This window comes from Urocampus carinirostris, chromosome 9, assembly GCF_059441175.1.
Source record: "Urocampus carinirostris isolate Australia breed hairy pipefish chromosome 9, RoL_Ucar_1.0, whole genome shotgun sequence".
Classification (NCBI taxonomy): domain Eukaryota; kingdom Metazoa; phylum Chordata; class Actinopteri; order Syngnathiformes; family Syngnathidae; genus Urocampus; species Urocampus carinirostris.
In genome coordinates, this window is record NC_142357.1 from 22,710,514 (window position 1) to 22,728,512 (window position 17,999).

General features: G+C 40.8%; 1 protein-coding gene across 8 annotated transcripts in view; it reads right to left on the minus strand.

The window, feature by feature from the left end:
• Positions 1-17,999, minus strand: part of rapgef2b (Rap guanine nucleotide exchange factor 2b) — a 124,704-nt gene that overhangs the window by 6,846 nt on the left and 99,859 nt on the right. For 5 of the 8 annotated variants that reach the window (XM_088343270.1, XM_088343269.1, XM_088343265.1 and 2 more), the window contains 13 exons: positions 16,084-16,366; positions 14,529-14,686; positions 14,425-14,439; positions 12,815-13,055; positions 11,926-12,318; positions 10,774-10,985; positions 10,565-10,688; positions 10,250-10,273; positions 8,523-8,746; positions 6,398-6,565; positions 6,142-6,291; positions 4,954-5,146; positions 980-1,473 (listed from right to left, as the gene is read on the minus strand). In XM_088343270.1, the coding sequence (XP_088199396.1) occupies positions 980-1,473; positions 4,954-5,146; positions 6,142-6,291; positions 6,398-6,565; positions 8,523-8,746; positions 10,250-10,273; positions 10,565-10,688; positions 10,774-10,985; positions 11,926-12,318; positions 12,815-13,055; positions 14,425-14,439; positions 14,529-14,686; positions 16,084-16,366 (2,679 nt within the window). The remainder of the gene's footprint in view (positions 1-979; positions 1,474-4,953; positions 5,147-6,141; positions 6,292-6,397; positions 6,566-8,522; positions 8,747-10,249; positions 10,274-10,564; positions 10,689-10,773; positions 10,986-11,925; positions 12,319-12,814; positions 13,056-14,424; positions 14,440-14,528; positions 14,687-16,083; positions 16,367-17,999) is intronic. The other 3 variants (XM_088343266.1, XM_088343273.1, XM_088343268.1) reach the window with 2 other exon arrangements.

Here is a 17,999-nt window from a genome sequence, read left to right on the forward strand (position 1 = left end):
CCTAGCTAAGCAGTATGATTAGTCGTCATTATCATTACTTGTACACTCTTGAAACAGAAAGATGTCATCTAGGCTATAAAGCCGAACTGCGGCGTGTCCTGTTATTTCAAAATTGCGAACCACAATTATAACTAATGGGCAATGCGGTCCTCAAGGGCCTTATGTCCTGTCTGATTTTAGAGGTTTCTCTTCTTCAAATCAGGTAATAAAAACAATCGGCACGTTAGAAAGCTGACAGGAGATTAGTAACAATCCAAATGATCGTAATCACCGGATTTGGAGCAAAGAAACCTCAAAAATCAGGCAGGGCATGTGCGTCACGAGGACCAGAGTGCCCATGTCTGATATACAAGGACCTACAACTTAAACAGAATCGGATACAAGCAGGATAGATTTCAACACCAGCCATTGCTGGTTTGAGAAAATTAAGAAGAGAACTGGCCCTGTGACTGTGGTTTGGCATGTGGAAGCAGCGAGTGCTGGTTATAAACCCGCAGAGGATATTTTGCTGCACTCCGCTTCATTAAAATAAAATTTTAAAAAATGGATGCTGTGAAAATAGTGTGTATTTTTATTTAATATTAAGTGTACAGAAAATGCTTAAATATCATCAAAAGTCTCCTGTTTTCCGTCACCTTTCCACACATCTCTGCCCCCACTATCCCGCACCACACCAACACCTCGTTACAGTTTTCTTTGTAAACGCAGACTCCGCCAATATTAATCATAAAAGAACTTAATAACAAACTCACATTTTATTTTGTTAATGTCATTTATCACTGTAGGTTTATGTTTAATTACTATTTGAATGTGATTTTAGTTATCTGGCTAACTTGGATGCTTTTTGGGAGGCTGGAATGGTTTATTTTGGGAAAATGTGCTCGTTACACGAGTAATTCAAGATACGAGCACAATTTTGGAAGGGATTAAGCTCATATTGGATTCTGTCATGTTTTCTGTCTTATGTGAAGACACTCACATAAGAGCCCTTTACAGGCGGCGGTCACAGGTGAAGGCGAAGGTCGCCCCGTCTGCTTGGCGTCTTCTGACCCGGTGGAAGTGATGCTGCTGGTCTCGGCATCAGCATTGACGTCCTTACCACCGCGCCTCTTGATGGTGCCCGTGTCACCTTCAGAGTCTTCACCCCAGTACGCGGCAGACGAAGAGGAGGATGAGCAGGCCGATGCCCAGCTGCCTCGCGCCTGTGCCGCCCAAAGCAGTGCTTCGGGACCCCCGTGGGGTGGTAGGCCCCCGCCGAAGGCCAGCGTCTCCCAGCTGCGGCCCTGCTGCATGGTCTGGATGTTGTCGTGGGAACCGGAAGAGCAGGACGTCCAGGAACCGCGTCCGCTGTCGGCTGCGTCCAGGGAGACGCGGTCGCCCTGGTCCTGGGTTAGCTCCTCGGAGCTGGGGGATGACAGCACTGTTGGGCAGCCAACGTAGATGCCCCGGCAGTCTTGCATTGAAGAATAAGACCTGCAGCAAAAACAACATGTCTCATATTTTAGTACAAAAATTTGTATTTCTAAAAATGCATTGGCGGAAATATGTTGTCTTCTACAGTAAGTGTGTGAGAGGAGTTATAAAGCAGTGTTTCCCATACATAGGAAGATTCTGGCGGGCTGTCAGGATGTAATTGGTCCCATCGGAGTCTCATAATAGTGTATTATTAGATTCAGATTCAGATCTACTTTATTGTCATTCTAGTACACGTGTATACAGAACGAAATGTCGATACATCTGACCCGCACAGTTTCCTCGAATGTACAGATATAAGTAAAAGTTGTATTGTATTATGGCTACGTATAGTATTTTACCATACCATAGTGCCGATAGTGCAAGAGGAGTAGCTAACCCGATGTGCAAAATGGGCATTCAGGTTAACAAGTCAGGTAAACAGTAACATTAACACTGTAACAATAACGCTGTAAGTACAATAGTGCCGAGAGCAAATGTGCAAGGAGTGGCAAGCTATAAAGAACTGCCAGTAGTGCAAAAAGTCAGATTAGCAGCCGTTAAGATTTAGGTTAACTATATGTTAGATTGACCATTTAACAGTCTAATGGCCAGGGGGACTAGACTACTGCGGAACCTGGTGGTCCTGCACCGCACACTGCAGTACCTCTTCCCAGAGGCTAGCAGAGTGAACAGTCCATGATGGGGGTGAGAGGGGTCCCCGATAATGTTTTTAGCATGGGATAGGCAGCGCTTCTGGCCAATGTCCTGAATGGAGGGAAGTGTAGTCCCGATTATTTTCTCTGCTGTCCTCGTTACCCTCCTCACACTACCCCAGTCGGTAGCGCTGCAGCCTCCACACCACACAGAGATACAGCTGGTCAGGATACTCTCTATGGTGCCCCTGTAGAATGTGATGAGGGAGGGTGGGGGCAGGTGGGCTCTCCTCATCCTCCGCAGGAAGTACAGGCGCTGCTGTGCCCTCTTAACCAGTGATGCAGTGTTCACGGACCAGGTGAGTTTGTTTGTAATGTGCACCCCTAGGAACTTGATACTGCTGACAACCTCCACAGCCTTGTTGTTGATGCAAAGTGGGGCATGGTTGGGCTGGTTTTTCCTAAAGTCGACAATGATCTCTTTAGTTTTGTCAACATTCAGGACCAGGCTGTTGTCCCTGCACCAGGCCACCAACTGCTCCACCTCCTCTCTGTAGGCCAGGTCGTTGTCGTCCCTGATGAGGCCCACCACTGTTGTGTCGTCAGCATACTTCACGATGTGGTTTGTGGGGGACCTAAGGACGCAGTCGTGTGTCATCAAGGTGAACAGCAAGGGGCTCAGGACACAGCCTTGGGGGGAGCCCGTGCTGAGGTAGATGACATCTGAGATGTTCTGACCTATCCGCACTGATTGGGGTCTGTCACTGAGGAAGTCCAGCAGCCAGTTCCGCAGGGGGGTGTTGAAACCCAGGAGTCTCATTTTGTCTACCAGATGTTGTGGGATGATGGTGTTGAATGCTGAACTGAAGTCCAGGAACAGCATCAGTTATTATATTAATAAATATAATAATATTTTTAAATATATATGAATACGAGGGTAGACAAAAATAAGTTATCTTATTATATAAATGATCGCAACCGCCATGGTGTGTATTTGTGCTACGTATCTCTGTCAGTAAGAAGGAAACTTGGTCAGCCAACCCCAACCAAGCATTTGTCCCGACTCCCCTGCACTGTGATTAGAAGTCTATGTAAAATGTGATATTGACGAACATGACATAAAAAGAAGTTTAGCGCCGAGCTTTTCGAGCAGAATACCTGCCCAACGACCTGTCGCCCTGCGGGTTTTTTAACAGAGCGTAGGAACATGACGCTACCATTGCAAGCAATTACAAAAATTCACTGAGGCCAGGAGAACATTCTGGTGAACACGGCCCCTAACAAGAGCTCATAAGTTGCATGTTACAATAAACTCCTTAAACCATCAAAGAAGAACCTTTCTCAGCAGTAATTACAAAAGCATTTTACTGGCATTTAATACTGTAATTTACTATATCACTGATATGAATATTACATTTAATTAAATCAATAACACATAGGGTGATTTCATCTGTAAACTCTCCGAAATGATACTTTAGAATAGTACAGCATCAGCATCAGAACAACACAAGTTATGTTTAGTCTAATTCAATGAAAAGCAGATTTTTTGCATTTAACTCATGACTCGTTTACCATGCTTTGGGGGGTTGACTTGTTAGCTGTGTCTACTAACCAGTGGTATCTCTACTGACGAATGTCTCTACATACAAACATTTCGAAGTACCTAAATGGTAAAATGTTGCATCTAGTTTCAAAATACAAAGTCAAAAATACAGTACAGTACGTGCTGCTATCAGCCGTTCCCAGACATGCGTGTATCTCAGCATGCTCTTCGTGTCATCGTCACAGTTAAGGGTTCTGGCAAGATGGAGAGGATGAGAATGAGCTACTGTATCATTCATCCATTATCCATCCATTATCTTCACCGCTTATCCTCAGTAGGGTCGCGGGGGTGCTGGAGTCCATCCCAGCTATCTTCGGGCAGTAGGCACAGGACACCCTGAACTGGTTGCAAGCCAATCGCAGGGCACACATGGACAGACAACTCGCTCACTCATTCACACCTAGGGACAATTTGGACCGGCCAATTAACCTGACATGCATGTTTTTGGAATGTGGGAGGAAACCGGAGTGCCCGGAGGAAACCCACGCTGACACGGGGAAAACTTGCAAACTCCACACAGGACATTGATCTCATGACCTCAGAACTGTGCCGCACACGCACCAACCACTGCCCCACCGTGCTGCCCTGTATCATTTAATTGGCCCAAATAAAAAGACATTTTAGCGAAATTCCATGATGGCTCTGAATCTGTGTAAAGGAATCACCCAGGAAAAGTGTTGACAAGTCGAGCTATCTCTCGTTATGTTTGCCCCGCCCACTTCTTTGTTTTTTTCTCACATTATGTGCCTCTTGTTTTGTTTATTGTGCAGTAATCCAATTTTAACATGTATTTATTTTCATGTTCTTCTGCTTTCTTAAAAAAATATCATTCTGTACTTTTGCAAGTATGGAAGCAGATTAGATAGATAGATAGATAGATAGATAGATACTTTATTCATCCCCGAAGGGAAATTCACATTTCTAGCAGCATCCCTGAGCTGAGAACAATCGAAAAATCGAAAATAACATGGGAGCTGCTGGAGTGATTAGAGCATTTAAGTACAAAATGCATCTCTATGAAGTTTTTAGGTTTCAAAGAAACTCCCAGAACGGATTCAACTCATGAGTTCAGGTAACACTATTCATTATTATAGTTTGCAAAGGTCCACATTCATTATAGATCTAGTGTCTTGGCTTTGCTCCTAAACTACACCAGATGGATGCATTTGAATTCAAAATGTACAACATTTAGACTGTCCACCCACCAGGGTCTCACAGGAAACACTGCAGTAGTGTACATACCCGAGACTGTACTGGTCCGGATCAGTGGCGGCCCTACGTTCTAGGCGGGCTCCCCCCATGTGGGATTCGCAGCCGCCCCCCGAATGCCTGAGCCGACGCTCATCCTCGAAGGATAAATTGCTGAGAAGGCTGGAGCGAGACGACATCTCACTCTGACTGCAGTCAGAGTATGAATCTCCCATGCGGTTGTAACCTGGAAAGCGTAAACAGAAAATGTAAATCATTTTGTCTCCAAGAGACACTGAGGAGTTTTGGGGCCATCTAGTGGTGAACCAATAGAAGTTTAAAAAAACATGTGCATTACGTACCACAGACCAGACAAATGTCTGACCATGTTTTTGTGGCCCTGCGCAATAGTAACATTGATATTATCATTATTTGTATTATTATATAATAACAACAACAATAAGCTGAAAGCATAATCACTGGACAACTAAGGATGTTGATAACATAGGAAAAGGCATTCGATTTGATCTCCTAATCACACTATTTTTACCCCAAGTACCATGTTGTACAACGTTGTTTTGGCCCACCTCTTTCCCATCATGCTCCATTACAAAGGTGTACAACGCCGTAACGCGAGTAAAAATAGTGTGATAAGGAGATCAAACTTAAAGCCCTTTCCTTCGTCATCTACAATCACAGGAGCCTTGTTGCTAGGGTCCGGTGCTCTCACCACCGTGATCAGGGTTTGATTCCCATTGCAACCAATGGTGAGCAAATGTCGTTAGTGAAATTTGTCGACTGTTTAATTATTGCTTTAATAAAGTGATGTGCTAATGTTAAAAAAGTTTTGTGTTCAGGAATAAATATAGTATAAGCAAAAAAATAAGGCTTTTTTCTTACTATGTGGCCAGGTACCAAAAGGCTAGTAACCTGGTGCCGTTCCACAACCTATTGGTTGCAGACTTCCGAGAAAACTACACTTTGCATGCTCATAACAACTATATTTGCTAAATTCTCCTCCTCCAGATATTTGTACAAACATGGTAACCAAATAGTTGTAAACTAATGCCAAAAAATGGACAACCGAATTGCATAATTAATAAAGTCTTAAAAACGGTATTTAATGTCTCATACCGTAATTTGAATGCCAGTTGTAATATAATCCAATGATGAATAAATGCAATGCACAAACCAAACAGTAGAGGGTGAAAGTGTACCACGGTGTCACATTGCTCAGCTTACCCTTTTTGGGAGAGCTTTGCGGGGAACCAGGCGGTGATGAGAATTGCGAAGCATTGGAGACAGTGGAGTCTTCTGCATGCCTGCGATGGCGGTCGCTGGCCTCTTCTGACAGGGACAGAATCTTCTTTAGTGACTGGGGGGAGCTAGTGCCTGAAACAAAATTCTGTTGTCAGTCCCAATACTTTTGCTGACAAAATGCTGAAAATGTGTAGTGAATTGAATTATACTATGTAATAAACATGATGCCACATCTTACCAAAAGGAGGTAGATCCTTAACGGGCACCTTCTTACGTGATGGATAGAGGGCCACGGCGGGCACCTGTAAGGCCTGAGAGCCTTTGGACAGCTGCCCTCTCTGTTGGCTGGCAGCTCTGGACACCACGGGGGATGTGTCAGCACGGCGGACCCCTGAGTTCTTGGGCACTGGACACATGACCACAGCATACATTAAACAGGAAGGGAATGCTGATGGGAGGTTTGTGGCACATGCTGAAAACATTCCAATAGACAGTTAACATATTTACTGTGATGGCTAAGGACATACAAAGCAATAAAAAGAAAAAGAAAAACATTATTTAATGACTGAGTTTTTTTATTATTCTACTACATATCAAAATTATTTTCTGATAAGTGTGTGAACTTCTGGTAATAGCAACACTTAAAATGAGCACATTTATTTGATAGCTCAGATTACGTTTCTCAGTTTATTTTTTCCTATGTATATTATTTTTTTGTAATTTTCTCTCCCTGATCAGAACAGAGCAATTTACTTGTATTGAAAAATACATATAACATATAAGTAACATTAGTTTAACAAACATTTCCAATTTTTCAAATTGAATTTTTACAGTCAAATTATTTAAACTGCTTGAAGTGAGCGTTTAATGTATACAGTAATCCCTCGGTTATCGCGGTTAATGGGGACCAAAACCACCCGCGAAAGTGAAAATCCGCGAAGTAGCGACGCCCCTTCAAAAATGCTTGAAAATTTTTTTTAAAAAAATTGATTTATTTCATTATAGTTTGCAATAGTTTAGACCTGCGAAGGTCTGAACCCGCGAACGTGGAACCCTTCAAAAATGCTTAAAAAAAGAAAAAAAGTCAAATAAATTATATATATATATATATATATATATATATATATATATTTTTTTTTTTTTTTTCTTTTTTTTTTATTTTCTTAATTATTTTAGTTTATTATTATTATTTTTTAGACCCGCGAAGCTCTGAACCCACGAACGTGGAACCGCGAAGTAGCGAGGTCCCACTGTAGTGATAACAATGGTTGATAAATACCTAAATTTGAGTTTATGCTATCCGAGACAACTTTTTTCATTTAATTTTTTAATTTATTCAACACATTTTGACATTGAAAAATAAAAAATAACCATTATAGTTCGACATGTTATCACTTTTACAAATTTTAATTAAAATTAGTTACATTATTTAAAGTGTATTTTTTCAAAGTGTGAGATGATTTACTTTTTGTTACGGTATATAACCATATTTGTGCAAAGATGGACAAATTGTGAAATATCATTCACCACAATCGCAAATCGTTGGGTGCAACGGGAATTGAATCCAGGTTGCGTTGAGAGCGCCAAATCCTAACCCCACTGGACAAGGGATCGGCAACCCAACATTTTGAAAGAATCATAATGGACCAAAACAACAACAAACACGAATACGTCTGGTGCTGCAAAAAAATTAAATGCCTATTTCTAAATTAAAGGAAAAGCTAATTCATACATAAGTTAGTCATTCAATATTAAATCTTTTTTCTAAAGAAACCAGGCATACACAAACAAATATATATTTAGTAACCTCATGTTTTTCTGTTTGCAAACATTACTGAAAAATCTCTAGGGAGCCACTAGGACAGCGCTAAAGAGCCCCCTGCCGATCTAGAGTGTCCTGAAAGATATTAGGTAAATAACCGCCAAAAAGTATGAAGAGGGAAACCAATCTTTGCTGTATTGATGAATCTATAAGGAACATTTAACAAATACATTCTAAATTACATGTTGTTATTGTGTTTATAGTTCATCCATCCATCCATCCATCCATCCATTGTCTGCACCACTTATCCTCAGTAACATTGAACAAATTACTTCAATCAAAGATGCACATGCTCAACAATGATTATCACTTACTGATTTAAAAAATAAAAATTTCTTAAAATAGGAGTACATGTTATACACAAGTGCTTGTTATACACGGATAAATATTGTACATTTATTGTCAAATTCAACCGAAATGTAATCCGTTTAAATCATTTTTTAAAGAAAAATATATTTCATGTATATTTCGTGTTTTTAATGGAATGAACGGAGAGGGGAGTCTTAATTTGCGGCAGGCAGCAGTGAAAAGTGTGACTCACGTGTGCTGACAGAGGGCTCGCATTGCATTGAGAGTGTCTGCAAGCTCTCCTCATTGGTCTCCAGGCTGAGGTTGGCCAGGTACTGCTTGACCTTGCGCGCCATCTGGGCATCTTCATACAGCTTCTTGGCGTTCAGGAAGGAGCTGCGCCTCACACGCTTTTTGTGGCCACCCGTTTGGTTCACGTCTAGTACGGCTGCATTGGCACTGCCTTGACTTAGCGAGCTGCAAAAGGTAAAAATGCAAAAAAAGTTACAAGTAGACACGATTTGCCTTCATAAATTGTACTTCTGACTTGTTGCAAAACATGCAAAAAAGTAGCATAAGTTGCTTCTAAAAAAAAATTCACAGCATTCAAGGCAGGAGAAAACGGCTGCGAGTTCAGATTAGCATTCATCATTGTTGACATTTTTGTGGTTCACATGCCTACAGTCTAAATTGTGGGTGTTCAGCCCAAATATATAAAGATTTTGAGCTGATTAACCAGTAATGAGATACAGTTCAATGAGAATTATAGCTTTTAATTACCAAACACTCGTCATTTCAACACGTTGTTTTTCTTGTAAATGCATATGGATGCCAACAAAAATGTCAAAAATAATGAAAGAAAACCTTGTAAGTCAAGAGCTTTGTGCATGTGTTAACTGATAGGAATGACTATGGACAGTGCATGTGTCCATTTGCTTAAAAACATGCATACAGTAATCCCTCACTGTATCGCGGTTTAATTTTCAAGGTTTCGATACTTCTTGATACCGCATTGTGTTCTGCAGCAAACACAGAAAATGCTAAAACGGGCGCCTGCCGCCAAAGGCAGTGTGTGTGTGTGTGTGTGTGTTGGGGGTGACTGCCTGTGTACACGAGTGTGCTAGGCTGGTGTATACAGTCAGTCAAAAAGCTGAGCAGGCGCAAAAGTCCGTGGGTTCACCCATCCCAAGTTACTCAAAAGCCACCCGAAGCACGGCTACGGCTAGTATTTTAGCAGCTCGTTACATTAAAAAGAAATTCATCAATAAAATCGGAGTCTGATGAAAGTCAGAAAAGCGCAAAGAAATGGTCAACACCACAGGGTGCTCCATGGATTGTTATTGGTTGATGCAGGTCTGGCCTACTGCGGCTAGGCTACGTAACAACTCTCACAAACCACCCCTGCCGAGCCTGTATCTCACCAACGCCAGATCCATTAACTGTAAAACGGATGACCTCGAGCTACAAACTAGAGGAAAATTGCTACAATAGTGACGGCGGATGTATTTTAATTATCACGGAGACGAGTGTCAACGAAAGTAACCCTAATGCTAGGGTGCTGCTTGCGCTTTCTCACACTGGAAAGAGAAGCCCTCTTATTTTGTTGTACTGTCGTATATTGAAAATAAAGACTATTCATTCTAACTGCAATTCTGTGTTCTGTGTTTTTATCTTTATATCTACAGTTGTTATTTTGTTACACTCCTATATACTACATGTTATTAATATCTAATAAAAAAATATTTCTCCTTGGCGGGTTTTGACAATTGCGGGACTTTTTTGGATCGCAAACCCCGCGAAAAACAAGGGATTACTGAATCTACAAAAAGTGCTTTAAAAACAAATATATTTTCAGATATAAAACAGGTCTGGTAAGAAGAAATAAGAAGAAATTGCATCCACTGCTTTCATTATAAGGAAAGATGCTCATATCAACCTGGGAAGTCAGCAAAGAAAGGTTAAAGCTCATGAAAAACTTACCCTAAACTTCTCCATTTCTTCTTCCTAAAGGCCATGAACAGACAAGAGTGGGGGCAGAGGGTGGACAAAGCAAGAAGAAGACAAAAGAAGCTTTAAGGACAGGATAGAGCACCAATGACCACCAAAGAAAAAAAATGAAACACCACTGCATGGAAAACAAGAGCCACAAGACAGGAGCTTAAGAACCGACTAAAGGGGATATTGTGACACCTTCTTAAATAAATTAATAAATAAATAAACGGTAGGAGGAGCTACAAGACACTTTATATGTTGTTGGAGGGCCGGGGGGTGGTTGGCTTGTAAACAGTCTTTTACCTTGTCCTGAACATGAGGTTAGGGTCCATGTTGACTGAGGCCATGCGGCCCACGTGGCGGATCTCTTTGGCGATCATGCGCAGCTTCTCAAAGTTCACAAGACCGTCAACTTTTGAGTCGTTACCTGGTGTTGAGAAATCCAAAATTGATCTTACAAAGAAGACGTATGCAATGTTAAGAAAATGCCATAGATTTTTTCTCTGTCAAACCTTCGTGAAGGAAGGTGAGGTCCTTTTTTATGACGGGGAAGAGCGGAATGATCGGTGGCTGTAAGTTTTGGTTGTTGAGGACGTTTCTGTACTTAGCCATGTTCCTGGAAGGATCGAACAAGTCTTGCAGGTCACTAAAGAGTTTCTCGTATTTGCTGGGCAGCTTCTCCCACGTTCCTCGAAGACGAGAGACTGGAGCTAGGTTCAAACCACTAGGTAGACATAAACACACACACGCACGAAAAGTAAAATACTTTGTGTATATTCAGAAACAAGTGAATTAAGTCAATAATACTAACTCAAATGATTTACTTTGCTAACTACTGACAGCTACTAGTTAGATCAGAAAGAGATCATTTAAACTGACCAAAAAACAAACAATTTTAAATGTTTTTATCAAAATGAACATAGAAAATTAATAAAGACTAAAATATGTTGTACATTAATCTGATGGTCAATTAGGTGTTAATTAAAAAATGATTTATGAATCAACTGAAAATAGAGGACACTGTTTTTACCATGGTGCCAAGTAATTTGTATAGTGCATTCTGATAGGTTAAAGAGTCTTTTTACTGCGTCAATAACCTCTCAGTTCAATATGTGTACGTACGTTAGGCTTGTGTAGAATTTTGTTAAAATACTTTGTTTTCTCCCATATCTAACACTCATTGGTGAAAAAGTGGAGATACTGTTTAGCCTATCAGAGTGCACTATGCGAATTATTGTTCCTGGGACGTGGCTTAAACAATTGTGACAATGACACATGCTCTAATGGCCTTGACATATGTCATCTGTACCACTGTTGGTCTAGTGGTAAAGTGTCAGCGCTATTACCGCCACTACTCGGGTTTAATTCCCGTTGGATACAATGTTTTGCAATCAAGATCGGCAATGTTAATCGTTTTGATTAATCATTGCACTTATTTCGAAATATACCGTAAAATCATGTACGCTAAACTTTGAATAGTAACCGTATTTATAATTAATCCATGCTCATCCAATGTTATCCACCAGTATTTTGCGGTATATAAAGCGAACCGGGTTATAAGGCGCACTTATAATTTTTCTGGCCAAATTGGGGTATCTAGGTGTGCCTCTATTCCGGAAAATACAGTAACACATCAGTGGAACAAGTACAGGGTGAAGTCTAACCTGATGATGGCAAACATGGAGTTGAAGTTCTTGCACTCGCGACAGTGCAGCGCGATCTTGATGAAGTGTTTGATGTTCTTCATGCGCTTGAGCTGGTTGGTCTCCCGCGTGACCTCTGTGGCCACCCAGAAGGTCTCATGGTTGATGGCCTCCTCAAAGCGCTTGAGGCTGGTGGGTGAAGTCGCACCCGCCCTGGGCCGTAGCTTAAACAGATCGTCGATGTATTCTGTGGGCTCGATGGCACAGAAGAGCTGAAAGGCGCGCATGGACAACTGCGTAGCCACCTCAACTGTGCTGAGTTGCAAAAGTGAAATCTGGCCCTCTCGTAGGAGGTCCTGGGCATCTTCGTCAGAGCACAGCGTCTCTGTCTCCATGTTGCTCTTCAGGTAGTACCTGTTTGGTTTAAAAAAAAAAAATATATATATATATATTAAACTAGATAAGAAATCTTAATAAAAACAACTGAGGTGAAACTGACATGATACAAGCAAAATTCTTTTCCCACTTTTTACCAGTCCAAACAGTGCCTTGCTGAGGTGCTTTGACATCATATTCTAAAACTTTAAAGTTTAACTCCAAGTACATACATTGTGTCACCCAAAAAATGTATGCCACAAGAGTTAAGAGCACCCCAAACAACGCACTCCACCTTTAAACTTTGCTAATTAATTTTTATGATGTTTTTTTATCGTCTTTGAAATTACCAGCTCTTTCTGCCAATAGACATAGTATTTCTCAAGAGATTTGTTTTTACCATTCCATTTTGTTTTCTAGATTTGGTGTTTTGCATTAAAAAATTTGAAAAAAAGCATTTAGAGAGAGGGATGCTTGTCAATTACGACAGCCCCTTTAGCCCAAGATCAAAACCATTAACGCAAAGAGAGCCTACCTGCCACTCAGCTGTATCCTGTCCGCTAACTTAGAAAGCTGGTCGGGCAGCCGCCTCTGCTTGATGACACCCTCGGGTGTGACCGACACTTCGCAGAGTGAGTAGGCCTCGGGCGCTGCCGTGAGCGCAAACTCCCGGATAGCCTGAGCCACAACCTCCTTAGCCGTAGTGTCCTTGCCAATCATGATGTAACGTGACTGCTGGTCCGCTTTAAACACCCGCAGCACCTGGTCGGACATATCTGCGGAAGAACAGATTTTGATTTTTATTCCAAAGTAGTGTGTTTTCAGTATCAGCAGGAGGTCCCGTTCAGTTCGGTGTGTCTATATAAGGTAGAAATTGAAAGGTAATGTAAAAACATATGCAAAGTTTATCAAAGTAACAAGTACATAAAAGCTACGTGCAGACCAAATAAATTCTATATTAAGGTAACTTCCAGCAGAACTTTCTCTCACATAGTTGAAAATTCAAATTATGTCTAAAATACAAATTATTGCAACAACCATGTTGCCTAAATGCAATACAATGTACCGACTATAAGGCGCATCTAAAACCCCAGATGTGCAAGTACGCCTTATATACCGCAGAATACAGTATATAAGATTGGAAATGCATACAGTAGTTTTTATTGCATGAGGTTTTATGGTATAGTTGTGTTTTAGAGCAAACATGTATTGATCGATAATCATCGCTGGCCCAAAGCCCGATACATTGTTTGCAATGCGATTCAAACACAGTTTGTGATGTTTAGGGTGCTAACAGTTTACCACTGGGCATCCAGTGGTACAGATGACATACAAATAGGCATTGGAGTTTAACTCATTATCACACTATTTTTACTTACAGTGCCAGAAACATTGATTTGCATAGTGCATTCATTCTCCACCTCGTCCCCTGAGCGTCAATAACGTTGCAAGATGGAAACAAAGTCTTTAAACAAAATGCCCTCATCACCATGATCTGGGTTTGATTCCTGTTGCAAACAATGTATAATGTATTTTAATTAAAGATACTTATTGACTGATTAACTTTTGCACTAACATGGTAGCTCTTATTGTAGTCTCAATGTCAAGCGCCTTGTGGTCCGATGCGCTTTATGTATGAAAAATATATGACAACATAATTTTATTTTTTTTTTTTTTTGGGTCAGGGGTTGCGCTTTAAAATCTGGTGCTCCTTATTAGTGCGGAAAATATCATGTATGTGATCCACTGAAGAAACAAAAACTTCTGTGCAAACAAACCCAAATTAAATTCAAAAGAGCAATGTCTATGTTACAAAATGTCACCATCTGCAAGTGGCTTCAGAATTTAACATTGTGATAAGTGAAGACTAGGCCTCTTTGTAGTCATGCTTCTTATTAAGTGCTTCAAGCAAAAAACAAATACATTTTGTTCCACGGGCATCCCAGCATTCCATGATTCAATTGATTAGTGTGATTAAAAAGACGCTAACAAACGCCCGCAGGAAAAGTTTGATGCTTGAGTCGATTAGCCCCAGTGAAAACACAAGCTTTACAGTAAATTAGCAATAACTCACTAATGACCGAGCAAAGGTGCATTTGTGCACAGGGTAATGGAAGAGGATCACGAGGAACACAAAGTACTTACTCAGGCTGATTGGCACTGTAAGAACACAAATAACGTGACTGTAAATATTAGCGCAGATTAGCCGTTTTGAAAAGGGGAGCTAGATTAGGGACCCTCAGGCTCACCTGGCTGGTTGTTAAAGTCAAGGATGCGGTGGTGCGACTGGAGCAGGTCGGGGTTGGATGACGACAGGTTGCCGCTGACGGGAAGCGCTGGCACTATCTGCTTGGACTGCTTCATGCCCACAATGCTGTCGTCCTGTGACTGGCCCACACAAACGTCGCTGCGGGTGGCAGACGAAATAAAAGAAAAATCAGTCTGCATTTCTGTTTCATTTTATTATTAATAATTTATATTATAAAACTTTGATGACTCATTTTGTATGAGCTTATTTTGTTCCAGGATAGTGCTTGTAGATGCAATGGCTCGTGTAACGAGGTAATTTTGCCTAAATTAAATCATTGAAAACTGTTCGATACGTTCCCTTCCTCCCAAAAGCATCCAAGCGAAAAGCTATAAAACACATCCATCTGCTCACTCAAAACACAGTAATTAAACATAGGTTACAAAAATAAGATAAATAAGTTGATATTATTTAGTAAAATGCAGGTTTATTAAGAGCACTTACCATGGAGGAATTTACCATAGCAAAGGTGTGCGCGTGGTGAGATTGTGTGCAAAGGGAAGTAACGGAGATCGCATACTGGTCAACTTTTACGTTTTTCACTTATTTTAGATATTTTTGGTCATTTCTAAATTTGTAAGCCGTACAACAATTTTTGATTGGAGGGGGGAAAACAGACTGATCTCGTTTTGGATTGTGTCTCTGACGCTGGTTGCAGACAACAACATCGTACATTGACAATACTGCCGCGGTATTCTACATAGTCTTCCTTGCTGTAAGTAAATAGGTGACCTGTTGTGTTTGTTAGGCTTATTATCGTTTAAAAGAGGAAATTGCAACGATTAATATGGTGAGCAATTGGCTGAGGTTAACAGGATAATACATTTAGAGACTGTTGATGATTTGTAAGCACTTACTGTACCCTTAAAACTCAAGTTACTTTAACTGTAAATGAACCTACACGCAAAACATGTTTACAATTGTGGAGCGAGAGCGCGCGAGAGCGCGAGCGAGAGCGCGAGAGCGAAAGAGAGAGAGAGAGAGAAAGAGAGAGAGAAAGAGAGAGAGAGAAAGAGAAAGAGAGAGAAAGAGAGAGAGAGGAAGAGAGAGAAAGAGAGAGAGAAAGAAAGAGAAAGAGAGAATAGAATTTACTTTTATTGTCATTCTTTGTAACAATGCACACAGAACGAAATGTCGATACAACTGACCCGTACAGTTAAACTGTAGCGAGCCGATGCCTGTAGTAGTTTGCATGCTCAAACTGGAATGCTTAGCAGTCTGGAGCGATCTCTAATGGTGTCCTCTGGGAATCCTTGTGACCTAAATTTTCCGTTGCATGCAGAGCAAGATTTTCTTCCAAATACAACTCGGGTTTAATGGCGCTTGTATAAACAGGTTCTACTGTACTATTAATATTATGCACTTTTTGTTTGACTTTTCTGTACTATATGTTTGTATGAATACAAAATGTGGGACTCTGGAATATATACTTAATTTAATTTGTCCTGTTTTAGAATGTTCAGGACCCATCTAATAATCAACCATGGCGAGCTTACTTGTAAGGTTTGGGCGGGAGGATGCTGGTGAGCGTCTTGTCAAAGATCTTCTTGAGCTTGTTGCGTCCGCCCACTGAGTTGCTCTTTACCTTCTTGCTGACCTTCTCCAGACCCATCACTTGCTCCACATCCACCGCAAGGTCGGGTATGGAGTAACGGCTGCCTTTCTTGATGTCGCCGATCTTGGGAAGATGCGGCGATCCATTCTTCCGATCGTGATCATCCTCGCAGTCTGCGTCAGCGTGGAGCTCCTGCTCAGGCCTGGATAGCAGCTCCTTAAATACTGCAAAAGAGTGGATAAAATATCAAGTGATTATGCTACACTAAAATTTTTGCCATGAACAACATTGGACGATTTCATTAAATCGATGTAGGCAAACTTGAGCTACCACCATTATGCTTGTTTAAAACACAACAACTGACCAAATTATCGTAAAGCATAATGTTAATTAGCATGCTTCCAGCATATTTGAACACTTGAACACAAAGCTATGTTACTTAAAGAACTGGTGGTGGCTGTAATTGCATTAATCTTGAAAAAAATATAATTCTCTTTAAAACTGGTGGCTAGCTTTGCAATTGACTAGACTGGATGTCATAAGTTTAACTTTGTTGGACAAGGCTATGGCCAGACTTAATCATGTTGAAAATAAAAACATAAAGGTGTATTGACCATTTGCAAGTGACATCACATTGCCTTCCCTGGCAGAATGAGAGCCATGAAAGACAACAGGAAGCACCCAAACAAAGCACTTGAATGAGCATTTGAGTGGAAATAAATATCAATAACAACGACAGAAGAATATAACCACCACTTTTTACGGTGGTGATTTATTGCTGTGGTTCTAAGCCCGATTTGGAATTGTATCCCTTTTAATGAAGACAGAAGACGGCGACGTTTAACTGCAATCAAACGAAGGGACTGGTGTTGTGCCAAGGCCCAACACTGGCAGCCCTCAAGTATTCCGGGATTTGCAGCAAAAGTTTTTTTTACAATGTACGTTTGATGTATTTCAGAGCAATTTTATGTTAAGTAGGCTCGATTCTTGTCAAAGACACTCGATCTAATAAGTCAGCTAGTGCTAGCTACGTTATTGTCTTACCGTTGCAATTTCCTACTATAGAATTGAGCTGCTTTTATTGCAATTAGCCAGTGATTCCAACAGAAATCTTCCAATTATCACATGTGCTCTACCATGAAGATTATTACACCGAAATGAACTATCAATTTATCAACGGAAAACGAATAATTTCGCCAAAGTAAAAATTTTCAACATGCTCAAAAGGGTATTTTCGTACAAGGTGCAAATGCCCCGTGCTTTACTGTTGTATTACATTCACCCCAAAAATTAAGTTGTTTTATTCATGTTTACTCAAGGTTGACATTTCACGCCGGGGTTGCCTTTTCGGCAAAAAGGAGCACAGCAAACACACGAGCTACGAAAAACTAATAAACATCCAGACTTTAGTACGTTTTTAGATAAACACTGGTGGATGGGGATACTCCATTTACCATATAGCGACAGGTCGTGAGGACTCAAGTAAGGCAAACTGGAAGATTCGGGTAGATATGTCAATATGTAAGAAGGAAGACTTTATGAGTCGATAGCTAGCCCTGCTAATGCTTTCTTCAGTTTCTCTAAATATCGCTCTTTGTGCTTTTTGACAAGGTGAGCCACCTCATCTGAATGATTAGTCATTGCCAATTGTGTTGAATAGAATATTTTTTTTGTTGTTGTTGCAGTCAACCGTTTACTGGCCATTCCCAGTATTTACTACGCTTTACTCCGTCCGTCATGGTGTCGTCACATGGTTAGTTCACCTGTGTGCTGAGGGTCAATTGCTCCAAATGAACACACAATGGCGCGAAAGCAAAAAAGGTTTTCACACAAACGGCTTTCCAAACATTTATGATA